This window comes from Dreissena polymorpha, chromosome 9, assembly GCF_020536995.1.
Source record: "Dreissena polymorpha isolate Duluth1 chromosome 9, UMN_Dpol_1.0, whole genome shotgun sequence".
NCBI classification, from domain to species: domain Eukaryota; kingdom Metazoa; phylum Mollusca; class Bivalvia; order Myida; family Dreissenidae; genus Dreissena; species Dreissena polymorpha.
In genome coordinates, this window is record NC_068363.1 from 46,040,848 (window position 1) to 46,058,349 (window position 17,502).

A 17,502-nucleotide genomic window follows, 5' to 3' on the forward strand; every position below is an offset into this window, starting at 1 on the left:
GGCGTATGCGCTCTTGTGTTATCACTCGGAAACCATTTTACTATTTCGGGTCACCATGACCTTGACCTTTGACCTAGTGACCTCAAAATCAATAGGGGTCATCTGCGAGTCATGATCAATCTACCCATGAAGTTTCATGATCCTAGGCGTATGCGTTCTTGAGTTATCATCCGGAAACCATTTTACTATTTCGGGTCACCATGACCTTGACCTTTGACCTTGTGACCTCAAAATCAATAGGGGTCATCTGCGAGTCATGATCAATCTACCCATGAAGTTTCATGATCCTAGGCGTATGCGTTCTTGAGTTATCATCCGGAAACCATTTTACTATTTCGGGTCACCGTGACCTTTGACCTAGTGACCTCAAAATCAATAGGGGTCATCTGCGAGTCATGATCAATCTACCCATGAAGTTTCATGATCCTAAGCGTATGCGTTCTTGAGTTATCATCCGGAAACCATTTTACTATTTTGGGTCACCGTGACCTTGACCTTTGACCTAGTGACCTCAAAATCAATAGGGGTCATCTGCAAGTCATGATCAATGTACCTATGAAGTTTCATGATCCTAGGCCCAAGCGTTCTTGAGTTATCATCTGACAACCACCTGGTGGACGGACGTACCGACCGACCTACCGACATGAGCAAAGCAATACGTGACCTTGACCTTTGACCTAGTGACCTCAAAATCAATAGGGGTCATTTGCAAGTCATGATCAATGTACCTATGAAGTTTCATGATCCTAGGCCCAAGCGTTCTTGAGTTATCGTCTGACAACCACCTGGTGGAGGGACGTACCGACCGACCTACCGACATGAGCAAAGCAATATACCCCCTCTTCTTCAAAGGGGGGCATAAAAATATATGACATTACAAACGCAAAAACGATTGATTAATTTGTAGAGTTCTGTTATTATCATAATATTTTGTGACACTACAAGGAACGTTTATATAAAGTATAAAATACACCTATTACCGGTACTATATGAGCATGGATAGCGTGGTGTAATACACCTATTACCGGTACTATATAAGCATGGATAGCGTGGTGTAAGTGCTACATACACCTATTACCGGTACTATATGAGCATGGATAGCTGAGTGGTGTAAGTGCTACATACACCTATTACCGGTACTATATGAGCATGGGTAGCTGAGTGGTGTAAATGCTACATACACCTATTACCGGTACTATATAAGCATGGATAGCGTGGTGTAAGTGCTACATACACCTATTACCGGTACTATATGAGCATGGATAGCTGAGTGGTGTAAGTGCTACATACACCTATTACCGGTACTATATGAGCATGGATAGCTGAGTGGTGTAAGTGCTACATACACCTATTACCGGTACTATATAAGCATGGATAGCGTGGTGTAAGTGCTACATACACCTATTACCGGTACTATATGAGCATGGATAGCTGAGTGGTGTAAGTGCTACATCTATAACCGGTACTATATGAGCATGGATAGCATGGTGTAAGTGCTACACTTTTACTCCAAGGGTCAGTGGTTCACGCCCAGTTGAGGATTGTCTTTTTTCTTTCTTTTATTATTGTTTTTTAATAGAGCTTCTTAGTTCCAATTTTTACATTTATCAATTCAAAGCATTTTATGACAAACTTCAATATAATCACAAAGTTATTAACATAAATATTTTGTACAACTTTATTTCAATGTTTGTGGAAATAATCAAATATACAATATTCCACATGTGTACAATATAATGGAATTGTATGCATGGTTTTGGTTTGAATAACATTTATTGCACTAAATAACCTGTTTTTGTTTATATGATTTTGATTGCTTTAATTTGTATCTCTGTCAATTTAGATGAAGAAATTTAAATAATGTAAATACTATGGTAAACATCATAAACAATATGCTAAACATCATAAACAATATGGTAAACATTGTAAACAATATGGTATACATTGTAACAATATGGTATACATTGTTAACAATATAGTATTTATTGTTAACAATATGGTATACACGGCAAACAATGTGGTATACATTGTAAACAATATGATTTTAAATCTGAATGATAGTCTTTTTGAGCCTGGATCTTGGCAAACTGTGTCGAAATTAAACCTATTTAGTTAAGCTTGATTGCACTGTAAGTCTAAGGTTTATTTGAAACCCAGTTCGTTTCTTGGGACTTAACAGCTAGATATCTGATATGAACGTTTAGTGGTGACATTCACCAATTAACTATTCTAGATTCCAGTGCTTTCTTATGTTTTACCTGTATGAAAAACAGGAAATATGATCAAAGTGATACACACCAATTAAAAGCATGTGCACAAAAACCTGACCAAATAAATCCGTGATTATTTCCCGTTTTATTCCAAAAACCATGAACAACAATTAACATACATAATTAAATCAATTGAAATTACTTATACAGAAAACTTAACAAGCTACATATATAAAATAAGTCAATCTATGTACAGAACCAATACTACATTTTATCCGCTGCAAAAGGCAGGGGGATAAAGTTTTGGAGTTGTCCGTCCGTCCATCAGTCTGTCTGTCTGTCACAAACTTTTTAGGGCTATTTCTCAAAAACTAAATAAAACTTCAACATGAAACTTCATAGGGGTATAGATATCAATGAGGAGAATGCCACATGTATCAATTCAACGAATTTGTTAGTGTACAACACCTTGTGAAAAATTTGCAAAAATCCCAATAAGAGCTCATATTGACTGTCACTTACATGTATGTTGGTTCTTTTGTATTTCTACTTCCTAAATTATTGCCACAAGTAAGACAACAAACCATATTCATTGTCATATATCATATCCATTTTTTTAGACAAATACATATTTTAAACAAAATGTATATTGTTTAAGTTTAACAGTAATAATATCTTAACAGAACTATATCCCTGAAAAGTTTACCAACACAAGAATGAAACAATAAATGGTATATATGTACGGTAAAACTTTTGGAATCTGAATGACCAGGGTCTGTATTCACCAACCCATTCTTTGACTAAAGTGTAAAGAATTGACTAAAAAACATAAAAATCTTACTTTGGAGTTTGAATAGATGCAGGCTATGAATGTTGGGTTTGTCATAAGCACAATGTGTCATGTGAAGAATTATGTAATTTGAGGTATCACCTGCACAAGTAACACTCAACAATAAAGAATATTTACAGATAATAACCGTTTTTGTAATATTGTTTATTCTTAAAACTGAGTCCAAGGGTTGTTTGGTGAATACCAGACTGGACAGATTGAATGAGCTGTGTTCTAGGGATTTCTGCATGTGCGTTATGTGTTGTCCCAAATAAGCCTGTGCAGTCCTCACAGGCTAATCAGGGACTACATTTTCAGCCTAAACTGAATTTTTTCTAAGATGAGACTTCCTTTAAACAAAAAACATAAAAGTGGAAAAATTCATCCCAGATTAGCCTGTGACAACTGCAAAGGATTCATCCCAGATTAGCCTGTGAGGACTGCAAAGGATTCATCCCAGATTAGCCTGTGACAACTGCAAAGGATTCATCCCAGATTAGCCTGTGAGGACTGCAAAGGCTTATCTGTGACGACACTATAAATATGCAATAAGCCAAGTTTTCACAGGACGAGTCTCAAATTTTTTTCATACAGTATTGGTTTCCATTAATTTATATGACTTCATGTAACACAAAGTCAGATGGTATAGTCTAAAAAGGTTTCAATTTATTGAAAGATGTTAATAAGAACAAGGGCTGTTTGTAAAACATGCATGCCCCCCATATGGGCTGTCAGTTGTAGTGACAGCCATTGAGTGAATACGTTTTTTGTCACTGTGACCTTGACCTTTGACCTAGTAAACTGAAAATCAATAGGGGTCATCTGCCAGTCATGATCAATGTACCTATTAAGTTTCATGATCCTAGGCGTAAGCATTCTTAGGTTATCATCAGGAAACCATTTTACTGTTTCGAGTCACTGTGACCTTGACCTTTGACCTAGTGACCTGAAAATCAATAGGGGTCATCTGCCAGTCATGATCAACGTACCTTTGAAGTTTCATGATCCTAGGCCTAAGCGTTCTTGAGTTATCATCCGGAAAACATTTTACTATTTCGAGTCACTGTGACCTTAACCTTTGACCGAGTGACCTGAAAATCAATAGGGGTCATCTGCCAGTCATGATCAATGTACCTATGAAGTTTCATGATCCTAGGCGTAAGCGTTCTTGAGTTATCATCCGGAAACTATCTGGTGGACAATATACCCCCTCTTCTTCGAATGGGGGCATTAAAATTAATCCCAAATTCAGTGAAAATATCTAAAACATCAAAATAACGTACTGAGTTTGTTGTGCCCTTTATCATCACTGATCACTTGGTTTATTGTGCATGTCATTAATACATATTAAGCAGCATGCATTTTCTAACTATTATTTAAGCCTAATTATCTGATAAATAAACATTAACTAAATACACCATCAAAGTTAACAGTTAAGCATAAATAAGTAAACATAGGATCTGGTACAAGTTGTCACTTAATACCATATATATTAAACGATTTAAGGAATTTTTTTAACAAGTGAGCCTTTGGCAATTTCAATATGAATTTAATAAAACATTATATAAAAGGACGGGTGTCAGAACTTTCTTATCACATAATTTAAAAGTTGTTTACGTTAAGTGATATCATCTTATGTTTAAATGTCACTATAGAGTAAAAACATAACATGATTGTTCAACATGATTGTTCAGCAAAAGAAAAAGAAGCCAATTAAAACAATTAAATAGATACATTACACATGTTTTAGATAACAATATTTGTAATGGTAATTTAAAATAATTACAATATGTAGCATGTGACAATATTAATTTACGAACGGTTTACTGTCTACAAAACTACCTATAGTTAAATTGTTAAAAATCAACATATTTCTAGTCCAATGAAGAATTGGAGGCTTTAATGCATATCATACAAGATTGTCAACTATTAAAACATAATTATAACATTCCAAATCACAAACTCTAGTAACAAAAACAAGAAATAAATTAACAAAGTATCTTATGAACCGGAAACTTGTGAAATTGTGTGATATTTACGTTGAGACTAATGTGATATGTGATATTTCTGAACTTGTTCCAAACCTGACTGGGAAACCCCAAAACCTTGTTCCCATAGAGACGTAAACATGAGCTTGGTCACCATGACGATATAGGCCAGCATAGAATGGGTTGAGAAGATAGGCACCAAGCATCAAGGGGAACATTTGACCACCATGTGTGTGACCTGCGAAATATAGCAACCAGGGAATGGAATGAGAATTGGGCAAACGACCATACTTGCATGAGAGCGCAATATAGCAACAGGGAAATATAATTCAATTTTGCCCTGTGCCGTATATTACCAGCAAATTATTACAACAGGAAAATGTAATGGGATTTTGAAAAAGAAATACTGACCTGTAAAAAGCAAACTTGAAGATTCACAATTTAACAAAGGGCCATAAATGACAGGTAAGTACAGAGTTGCAAAAAATAATAATATTTTGGGCTTTATAAAATCATAATTTCAATTATCAAAGTTTAAACCTAATAAACACCAGCTACATTTTATGCAAAGAGAACAAGGGCTGCATTTGTGAAACACAATGCCCTCTACTGCACTTTGAAGTCCCACAGAAGCTCTTTTAGAGAAAACAAGGCCTATGACTTAGCCAGAAATCAACAGACGGAAATGAACCTTACATTTCATCTGTTAGTCATGTAGACTCACTTTCCAAAAATCAGCTCAATATCTGAAAGCCTTGCATACAAGACCTCCGGAAAACAATTATTACAGAGAAAAATTTTAAGTCCAAGGCCCATTACTTTGCCAAAAGTCAATGGACTGGAACGAATTTCACACTTAATCTGTAGGTCATGTACATGTAAGTAGACCCGCATACCAAAAATCAGCTCAATATCTGAAAGTGTTGCGTTAAAAACCTCAGGAAAACGGTTATTATAGAGAAAATTACTATATCCCCTTTTGTCTGAAATCTTCATGATTTTTTCTTTCTACTAATAGAAGCTCCTTCCTTGGATTATATCCCCTTAAAAATATTACTTCCCTTGTGAAAAATAGACAAGTTACCTGCTACCAAGAAGACACTGGGGGGGGGGGGGGGGTCATTGGGAAGAAGTGGGCAAAAGTGAAATGACAGGTACTGCACTTTTTACAAAGGAGTATACAACTGTGAAAGTCAACCACAATCTTTTATGACAAAATTTAGTACAAGATGTACACAGAAGATCCTTTGACCAAAATGAATGACTGCAAAATATAGCATTAGAAACAGTATTTATTTAAACGCAAATGAATTAAATAAGACTTTCTTTATGTATTTGTGTATTGGTAATTATGTTGAAAATCAAAGCAAAGTCATTTTAATTGGGATATAATATCTGTTTATTTTGTATTTCACAAAGATTGATGTGTATATTATCGACAATTAATTTGTAATGAAATGTGATTTCTATCTATTTCCATTTTTGTAAAATTCAATGACTTTCTCATGCACTGAAATTTCTCACTATTGTTCATCAAGGAACCTCAAGGTTATGGCCTTGACATACTAGAAATATACAATGTAATCATAACAGTCTAAAAGTAAATGATTATTATACATTATTAGCACAATAATGTATACTTTTAGTGAATATCTTGTTTGTAAAAAATAATCTATAATATAAATCTGGTAAATTCCTTTCAAAACTACTTGATAACAAATTTAAAAAAACTTAGAAATCATCTTTGCAACATACAGTATTACAGTGTACACATGTCTGTTCTAAGCAGTAACAAGAGTTATCTTGGTTATCTCTTTAGCGGAACCAAGTCTTATCGGAATGGTTCCATAAATCGTTCCCATGGAGACATAAACATGGGATGTTGGGCCATAGGCATAGAGACCGGCCAGGAAGGGGTTCAGAAAATATGCAGGGACCATCAGAGGGAACATTTGACCTCCATGTGTGTGCCCTGCAAAGGTAAAAAGGTAAGGTTCGGGTTTAGAGTATATATGATATTGATGTCATGATGATGGTACATTGTCAGCCAACTTTCAGAATTAACCCCCAATCACTGACGTATACGTCCTTCGTTTACACTCGCCACAATATGCAGCCACCGAGCTATAGCTTATTTCCCTCACAGGTACCCAGGTTTGAAGATGAGCAAGCATGGGATTAATTTTTTGCTCAGAAAAATTCCAGTGGTCTGAAACAGGGACCTACCGATAACAAAACCAGTATCCTACCACTAAATCACTGGTTCCACCGCAGTTCAAACAGAAGCAGCGATTGTTAATAGCAACAAGAGATGTGTTTGTCAGAAACACAATGCCCCCTATTGGGCCGCGTTGAAGCCATATATTTGACCTTTGATCTTGAACGATGACCTTGACCTTTCACCACTCAAAATATGCAGCTCCATGAGATACATATGCATGCCAAATATCAAATTGCTATCTTCAACAAGAGATTGCCAAGCAATATGGTCCCCTACCAGTGAAACTCCACCATTGTCAGAATTTTTTTATATATTTTTTTTTTGTTTGTTCCCATAGCAACCAGAATTCTTGACGTAGGAACAAAATAAAATGACGTGAATAATCTCCACATTTCCATCTATCCATGTTTTAAGTTTCATAAAAAAATATTAAGAACTTTAAAAGTTATTGCAGGATCCAGAAAAGTGTGACGGACAGACTGACTGACTGACTGACTGACACACAGTGCGCAAACCATAAGTCCCCTCCGGTTTTACCGGTAGGGACTGACTGACTGACACACAGAGCGCAAACCATAAGTCCCCTCCGGTTTCACTGGTAGGGGACAATAATGCAAAAGTTATTACAAAACTTTAACAAAGGTTAAAGTTTGGGACACACACATACAATGAATGAATGACAGACAGACAGACAGGCCAAAAACAATATGCCCCCGATCTTTTGATCCGGAGGCATAAAAACCTGCAGGCCAAGCACTGGTACAGTTTGAATCGGAATTGTAAGTGAATCTGGAAGTTTATAACATGTTTCAGTGCCTGAAGCTGCTATCTGTGAGTACCTTGAGAAATTCCTCAACCTTATAAATGTACTAAACTTCATATGTAAAACAACTTTGTATTTATAGTTGTTTCCAGCTATCAGGATTATACTGAATGATATTAAATTAAGGTTAAGATGCTTGCACTGTGGTTGAAAACTGGAGTACCTGGAGGAAATCCCAACTGTTCGGTATGGTGATCACCAACAAATCTAGCATGCACTTAGAGTGAGAATTAAACCAAAAAAAATGACTCAATATATAGTAGTTGAAGTCAAGCGCAATCTTTACCTGACAACACTAGGTCCACTCTGTACTTGGAGTCAAGAGCTATCTTTACCTGACAACACCTGGTCCACTCTGTTCTTGAAGTCAATGGCTATCTTTACCTGACAACACTAGGTCCACTCTGTACTTGGAGTCAAGGGCTATCTTTACCTGACAACACCAGGTCCACTCTGTACTTAGAGTCAAGAGCTATCTTTACCTGACAACACCAGGTCAACTCTGTACTTGGAGTCAAGTGCTATCTTAACCTGACAACACCAGGTCCACTCTGTACTTGGAGTCAAGTGCTAGCTTAACCTGACAACACCAGGCCCACACTGTACTTTGAGTCAAGAGCTATCTTTACCTGACAACACCAGGTCCACACTGTACTTGGAGCCAAGAGCTATCTTTACCTGACAACACCAGGTCCACTCTGTACTTGGAGTCAAGAGCTATCTTTACCTGACAACACCAGGTCCACTCTGTACTTGGAGTCAAGTGCTAGCTTAACCTGACAACACCAGGTCCACTCTGTACTTTGAGTCAAGAGCTATCTATACCTGACAACACTAGGTCCACTCTGTACTTGGAGTCAAGGGCTATCTTTACCTGGAAACACCAGGTCCACTCTGTACTTGGAGTCAAGGGCTATCTTTACCTGACAACACCAGGTCCACTCTGTACTTGGAGTCAAGCGCTATCTATACCTGACAACACTAGGTCCACTCTGTATTTGGAGTCAAGGGCTATCTTGGCCACCTTGGGCTGGTGTGCTATCAGTACTACTGACTGTGAGGGGTCACAGGTCCTCAGGGCTGAGTCCAAGTCCATCGTGTGGTCCATAAACCTTGAAAAAAACACCATTAAATGAGTCAGGCTCTGAGTATACAGGGTTCAATACATGAGCATAAAGTGTCGTCCCAGATAAGCCTGTGCCATCCACACAGGCAAATCAGGAACAACATTTTCTGCTTTGATATTTTTCTTTTAAATAAGTCTCTTCTTAGCAAAAATCCAGTTTAGGTGAAAAGAGTCGTCCCTGATAAGCTTGTGCAAACTGCACAGGCTAATCTGGAATGACACTTTATGCGCATGCATGCCATTAACCGCCCTTTTCACAGAGTGAGGCTCAATTATTTTCTTCTACCAATCAATTTACTTTACTCTTTAAGTTCCTAGTCATAATTTACTTTTAAAACCAAAATAAATAAGGAAACAAACAGTAAGTGATAGTACGCATACATCATAATATGCTTGCTTATATTTGCCAAATGTATGGCATATATTTTTTTTAATTTCATTAAATGAGCACGTATGAATATGATAAATTCAGAGAGTGACTCCTTTCTGTTAATCCTTTACTACCTAGCCAAGATAGGCACTTTTCCCCATTTAAAAGTCCCTTAAAAATTTTAATTTAATTTAACACCTTAATTAAATCTTACTTAATTCAAGTTTTAAAGGCTTTATTTCCAAACACAATTAAGGGACATGGCTATACATGGCTGCACGCAATATATGGTAAAGTACTGCAAGATTCAGTCCATGCGTACCCATAGAGATCGGCAGTTGGGTCATCAACTCCAGCAAGACATATGGCATCATTGGAGCCGGGGGCAGATATCTTCACGTTTGAGTTATGAAGAGTTTCAATGCCAAGGCTCTTGAGCTTTTTTATCCAGTTATGTGCATCTGTGGTGTAATATTCGTGGTTCCCTGAAGGTCAAGGTTAAATAAATACAAAATCAACATACTCTTTTCCACAAAAAATAAATCAAAAGTTGTAACAACTTCAATAGAAATATGACTAACAATCACTGCTAGACTTGTAATTCATTGAAATGTAATGGTTACATATGATTCTCTTTTGCTATGCATTTGTAATGAAGTGTAAGGGAATGCATAAGCGTTAAGGTTGTTTAAGTATAAGATAATACATGTGTCTCTATGTTAACTTGTCAGTTAACCAGTATGTCTCTGATTACTTGTCAGTTCACCAGTATGTCTCTGAATCTTATTACTTGTCAGCTAAACAAGTATGTCTCTGATTACTTGTAAGCTAAACAAGTATATCTCTAATTACTTGTCAGTTAACCATTATGTCTCTGATAACTTGTCAGTTAACCAGTATGTATGTTTACTTGTCAGTAAAGCAGTACATGTAAAATTGTATGTATCTGATTACTTGTCAGTTAACCAACACTCATTATTCCTGGGTAAGCTGGTTAACCAGTTCATACAGTGTGTGTGTTTTTTTATTCAAATTGGGGGCCGGTATTCAGCGTCATTCCCAATGCGAAAAAGTATTTATTTGTTCCCTTATAGTACCAAAAATTCCCAATTGAAGGTTTCCAAAAACAATAAAAACAAGCAAATTCATTGAATTGATATTCCCCGCCAATATGCTTCTGGACACAAAAGTGTTATATTTGAAACTCAAAAAAGCATTTTTTCAAGATACAAAGGGCCATAACTCCTTTATTATCCAATGGTGTACAATGCCATTTGGCGTGCATCATCCTCTTATCCATATATATATCGTCGCTGTTCTTCGAAAACCGCGTAAGTCAAATTTGGCGCAAAATGTTATTTGTTTTTATAAGAATGGCGGGTTCACGGGTCATTTTCCGCGAAAATACTGGATTTCATATCCAATTGGAAGGCATAGTTATGAGCACGTGAGAAAATCCTGAACACTCATTTGTGCACTTATAGTTTCTGCAAAAACTGCGTAAGTCAATTTTTCCAACTTTTAAAACAACATTTTTTAAATATTTTTTTAAGTTTTAAAATATGTTAATTTAGATAGTCTTAATTAAAATGGGCATACTTTTTATTTATGAAAATATAAAAGCCTGTAGTTGTAATTTTAATTCTAACAAGGGCTGTTTGTAAAACATGCATGCCCCCCATATGGGCTCTCCGTTGTAGTGAGAGCCATTGTGTGAATATGTTTTTTGTCACTGTGACCTTGACCTTTGACCTAAGCGTTCTTGAGTTATCATCCGGAAACCATTTTACTATTTCAAGTCACTGCGACCTTGACCTTTGACCTAGTGACCTCAAAATCAATAGGGGTCATCTGCGAGTCCTGATCAATCTACCTATCAAGTTTCATGATCCTAGGCCTAAGCGTTCTTGAGTTATCATCCGGAAACCATTTTACTATTTCGGGTCACTGTGACCTTGACCTTTGATCTAGTGACCTGAAAATCAATAGGGGTCATTTGCGAGTCATGATCAATCTACCTATCAAGTTTCATGATCCTAGGCCTAAGCGTTCTTGAGTTATCATCAGGAAACCATTTTACTATTTCGGGTCACCGTGACCTTGACCTTTGACCTAGTGACCTCAAAATCAATAGGGGTCATCTGCGAGTCATGATCAATGTACCTATGAAGTTTCATGATCCTAGGCCCAAGCGTTCTTGAGTTATCGTCTGACAACCACCTGGTGGACGGACCGACAGACCGACATGAGCAAAGCAATATACCCCCTCTTAAAAATGGACTTACGCAGTTTTCTCTTAAATATTTGGTTCATTTTTAGACTATCTAAATTATTATATTTAAAAAACGTTTTTTTTTGCCTATTGAAAAGTTGTAAAAATTAACCTACACGGTTTTGGAAGAACAGCGACGATATACTCATACCAAGTTTAAATGAAATCCGCCAAAGCACTTCCAAGTTATGGCTCCAGACACCAAAAAGCATTTTTCCAAGATACAAAGGGCCATAACTCTGTTATTAACAGATGGTGTACAATGCCATTAGGCGTGCATCATCCTCTTAACTATATATATACTCATACCAAGTTTCATTGAAATGCTCAAGCACTTCCAAGATATAACTCCGGACACAAAAGTGCCGGACGGACGGAGGGAAAGACGGACGGACGGACAACGCCAAAACAATATCCCTCCGCCTATGGCGGGGGATAAAAATTATAGATTTTTTTTAGATCTCAACATTAATTTCATCTCCAATCAAGCTCTATTAGTCTATTATATTAAAAACATTTTCATCCTCCAATTTGAAGCCTTTGTAAGCATAACAACAAAAACACTAAATTTGTAATTTCCAAATTTAAGTCAAAACACCAATTTTTCCCAATCAAAAGGGACCCGGACCCATTCCAAAAATGGTGAAAAAAACACTTTCATACTTATGCCATTTTTAATCAGAAGCAGGGAGAGAAATTTTCCATAAGGAATAATTTGATAAATAATCTCCACATTCCACAAGTTATATTGCCTGGCTGGGTATCTAACAAGCAAATAGCGCATCCCGGGATATGTAGTCCAGCGCTTTAATAACTTACCCATAAAAAGTATTTCAAAAGGATTACAAACACACAGGCACATGCAGTTCATCCCCACATGTAGCTTACCTGTTCACAAAGTATAAAATGCATGTGCGAAAAGTATGATCTCAGATTAGCCTGTGCAGTCTGCACAGGCTAATCAGGGACAACACTATCTGCTTTTATTTAATTTTTTATTTAAAAGAAGACCCTTCTTGACAACCCTTCTAGGTAAAAATGTTGTTGCTGATTAGGCTGAGCCGACTGCACAGGCTTATCTGGGACAACACTTATTTCACATGCATTTAACCACCTTTTCGAAGAGTGTGACTCATATGGAGATCATCATACCTGTCACAAAGTATTGCCCGTATCTGGCCTTTATCCAGCTCAAGGACTCCACTGCATCATCCAGCTGGCTGACACGGCCGTCAACAAGGTCACCTCCGATTATCACAAGATCTGCAATAGAAGATAGTAAATGGTTTTGTATGTCCTAAAATAAATAAAGAAGGCTTTTTTTATGGCAGTACAAAACACAATTTTATATTTTAAAAAATATAGATGTATATGATATCTGATAGAAAAAAATATTTTTTATGGTAATAGTATTACTATTAAACACAATGTTTACTGAATAATGTATGCATTTTTATTGCAATACTTAAAAGAAAAATTGTTTGCGTGTGTGTGATTTTATGGTTAGTAACAGGGCCTTTACATTGGTCCTGGCTTAGCTGTTCTTTACATAAAAATGCTAATTGATATGCTTGATTATTCTTTTTCTGCCACAGAGAGTGCATACTTTTACATGTTTGTACCTGAGTTGAGGTAATTTATCATATTCACTATCCTCTCCAGGGATTGCTGTCCAGTAGTTGGTCCAAGATGAATGTCGGATACAAATGTTATGGTCATTCTATTTAATGACTTTGGCATGTCTTTCACTGGTATTGTAACTTCTTTTATATCAGGGAGCTTCATTGCGTTGTAAAATCCAACGGTGACAACAATCAATGAATATGCAAGTATAACAAACTGCTTAGTTTTATTTTGACGTTCAGTGTGATAACTAAAATCTCTATGACAAAATCTCCATACCAATGTGGCTAATTTAGTAATGACGAGACCACAAAATAACTGGACAGTCATTGCAAAGCACAAAAACAAAAATATTGACACTTTCAATGGGTTAGTTCTGATCATAAAAGAAAATGTTGTATATGAAAATAACGAAGAAACGAGTATCACAGCCAAAAATAATCTCCACAATGCCGAATTTACAGTATACTGCTTCCAATTGCGAAATTCTGCAAGGTTAATTAAAAATGTCCATTCCTTGTAGTCCGAATAACTGTGTCCGAAATCTAATACTGTTGACAAGTTCCTCCATATATAACAGTTAATAAAAGTCATCATCGTGATAATGCAGCAAGAAAACTGGAATCTTAAAAGCTTTGCTTTAACTACGGAATCTTCTATTTGAAAAATTACCCATTTATTGATAATAACTACAAGCAATACAAAAATCGACAGATAAATTGCTCTTCGTATGACATTAATCGCCATTTTGAAGAGTAGCTGCCCACGGTGTTTTCGCGACATCACAATTTTGTTAAAGGCTAAAGCCCAACTTTTAAATACACATTTTCAGGTCTAACGCATACTAATTAATACAAATTAAAAGGATTCATCTCAGTCACTTTGTTGATACCACTTTAACTGGTTTGCTTTATTTCAGAGTGAATATATTTTTAGCCATTATATTCAACTCCATAACTCTTTTACTTTTACTAGTTTTAGTGTTGAACTTGAAGTTTGAGTCAGTCATTAATTTGTCTGTTACTCAGTGTTAGTTGTAACTAAAAGTAATGTTATATTGTAAAGGCAACAGGGATTTTATCACAGTTTGGCAAACTCACATCTTTCAAAAGAATATATATTAGATTTAAATAAGTATTAGTTTCAAACAACTTTACACTCCCGATTTTAAACATTCACGAAAATATGGTGTAGTATATGACGAACACGTGTCTGCATGCCCACTGACCGCAACCCGGCACTAGCACATGTTGTAAAATAAAAGTCTTAGAAACAGTACGCTTGTGTTCTTGACTTGACTGTCTATAATTGCCTTAGCTCATTTGTGACACTACTAAGACTAATTTGTACAACAAACAAACTATAACTAGTTAAAATAACATTACATATGGGTTCAACTAAAATGGGTTAAATAGCCAGTTACATCTTTTTTTTATCAGGGGCGTAGATAACCTCCAAACATTGGGGCGGTGGGTCCGTCCACCTTCGTGTTGCCGATCTTGACCGTCTTCTTGGCCGCCATGCAGAGATGGCAGAACGCAAGGTCCCGGCTCTGAAAAGAATAACATTGTAATAAATTTTGTGTTAAATATTAATGATAATAATAAAAATATATATAAAAAAGCAACAATACGAGTATTATTTATATGTTGTGTTTTTTATTACCCGCCAAAGTAGGATGGATATTGTTTTGGTGTTGTCCGGCCGGCCGGCACTTTTGTGTCTAGAGCCATATCTTGGAAGTGCTTTTGCGGATTTCATTGAAACTTGGTATGAGTATATATATGGATAAGAGGATGATGCATGCCAAATGGCATTGTACACCATCTGTTAATAACAGAGTTATGGCCATTTGTTTCTTGAAAAAATGCTTTTTGTGTCTTGAGCCATATCTTGGAAGTGCTTTGGCGGATTTCATTGAAACTTGGTATGAGTATATATTATATATATATATGGATAAGAGGATGATGCATGTCAAATGGTATTGTACACCATTATAAAGGAGTTATAGAGTTATATATGTACATGTATCTTGAAAAAATGCTTTTTTGTGTGTGTCCGGAGCAATATCTTGGAATTGCTTTGACGGATTTCATAGAAACTTGGTATTAGTATATATATGGATAAGAGGATGATGCACGTTGGCGTTGTCCATCCGTTCAGAAAGCTTTTGGGTCGAGAAGTATATTGGCGGGGGATATCAATTCAATGAATTTGCTTGTTTTTCTAAATTTGGTTTGTATTTAGATCAATGTTAGGTTAATAAAAGGTAAGAACGGTCGCAAATTAAAATTAAATACTAATATACATTCATACCTCATCATAGTGGAGCCATGTTAACGAAATCAAGCTAACTAGATTGGAAGGAACGCTGTTCTGGCTTTTTCTTTCTGAATGTACGCTTAGGAAAAGCAAAATTTCAAGGCTGATTAGGAGTATACTCATTTTGAACATTAAACATTTACATATATGATATGTATTTCTAATCAAATAATAACTGTTATACTTAAAGAACAAAAATATTTTCAATCAAATTAATGTTTTTCACGCGTATATTTACTCAAAATTGTTTTAATTGGCAGTTACCTTTGAAATAAGCGATCAATTAAAATTAAAAGAATAGCCTGTCCTTAATCAAACCACCGACAGTGCAATCAAGGAAAAGAACAATAAAACAACGCAATGACATTTACCAGGGCCCCTGGTTTATGACACCTAACAAGGGATATTGACACATCACTATTTGCAACCTCGGAGCAGAAGGAGAGGGGACACATTGCTTCTGCACTGACGGCGCGTGAATACAAAAATACTGGTTTTGGGGCGGCGATTTTTTGAGATTTTACGTTTTATATATATATAACGATGACTATCCAAAATATTTGGGCAGTGGCCGCCACCCCTGCTGCCCCGTTACTTACGCCCCTGATTATATGCCATTGTACTTTTTGTCAAATTTAGATTTCTTTGAGAAATTGCCTCGTAGGGGCATCCCCCATACCCCTTTAGGTTTAATTACTGTTAAGAGCCCTCTCCCCTATCCCACTTTAGGTTGGTACAGTGTAGAGAACAATTATCAGCTGATAATACATCCACTGCAGCAAAACATACATTCAATAGCAATTTTTTGTTTGAATGTATTAAAGCCACACACCTTGAAATGAAAGTAAGTTTACGTATAAATAAGAAACATATTTTATCTATGCCAAGTAGAATATATCTGGTGGTTGCAAGATAGAAATCCGTCTTTTTTTGCGCTTAAAATTTAAAAACAAGAAATATCTTTTAAAAAGATATACGGCGTTGATTGTGTTTGGAGTTTATGAAAGGTAAAGAGTTCAATGAATGAGATCAAGGATAGCGAATGTCTTTTTATGTGCAGTTCTTAGCTGCATCACACGCAGTACGGGATGTTACGCAGAGTTTTTGCGGCTTATTTTACATTATTACATATTGCTGGTCATAAACCTATAAATACAAAACAGAAAACCAAAAGAATAATGGAAGTGAAATTAAAACATATGAGTCAACCGGCCACACGCGAAGTATCCGTACATATTTTAAATATTTATAAGCGCGTTCTTTGAACAAACCTGTTATAGTGGTTTGTCGGGCATTGCTATTTGATACGAGTATTAACAGTATCGAGAATCATCGCGCTCATGCTTAATACATTAGTCAATATGGTGGAATAATTCTTGTTAAATTAATTAAAAATAATATTCATTATGGTATTGTTGAAAACTCATTAAGAATCTATTATTGACATACCATAATTATATCGCTGGATGTCTTCATTTAACATCTTTCTGCTCTAAAGAAAACTCCAGTTCACCTAGTTCAGGCTATAGCGTCTTTATTATATAATGCAGCGATGACCTGTATTTAAACTGACATTCACACACACTAACCGCGAACTAACAAAGGTGTAGAATCTATGCACAAATTGTATTTATGTGAAGAGTTGAGTGTAAAACTGTTCTATTTATCATGCCTTTTCATAAGAGATTTCATGCTGAACACGCTGTAAAACAGTGTTA

General features: G+C 36.1%; 3 protein-coding genes across 15 annotated transcripts in view; 2 read left to right on the plus strand and 1 right to left on the minus strand.

Moving 5' to 3' along the window:
* Nucleotides 1–17,502, plus strand: part of LOC127845122 (tyrosine aminotransferase-like) — a 152,864-nt gene that overhangs the window by 42,644 nt on the left and 92,718 nt on the right. The gene's annotated exons all lie outside the window — the stretch shown is intronic.
* On the minus strand, nt 6,226–14,337 carry LOC127845134 (transmembrane protein with metallophosphoesterase domain-like). Its single transcript, XM_052375853.1, has 5 exons — nt 13,462–14,337; nt 12,992–13,102; nt 9,890–10,052; nt 9,044–9,183; nt 6,226–6,999 (listed from the first exon to the last, which is right to left on the minus strand). The coding sequence occupies exons 1-5, from the start codon at nt 14,243–14,245 to the stop codon at nt 6,809–6,811; spliced, it is 1,389 nt and encodes a 462-aa protein (XP_052231813.1). The 5' UTR covers nt 14,246–14,337; the 3' UTR covers nt 6,226–6,808.
* The window catches only part of LOC127845126 (uncharacterized), a 130,770-nt gene continuing 127,495 nt past the window's right edge, over nt 14,228–17,502 (plus strand). Inside the window, exons 1-2 of one of the 5 annotated variants that reach the window (XM_052375842.1) lie at nt 14,278–14,294; nt 14,902–15,031. The gene's annotated coding sequence lies outside the window, so the exon portion shown is untranslated. Of the gene's footprint in view, nt 14,383–14,443; nt 14,463–14,901; nt 15,032–17,502 lie in introns of those variants that run through there. The other 4 variants (XM_052375836.1, XM_052375837.1, XM_052375838.1 and 1 more) reach the window with 4 other exon arrangements.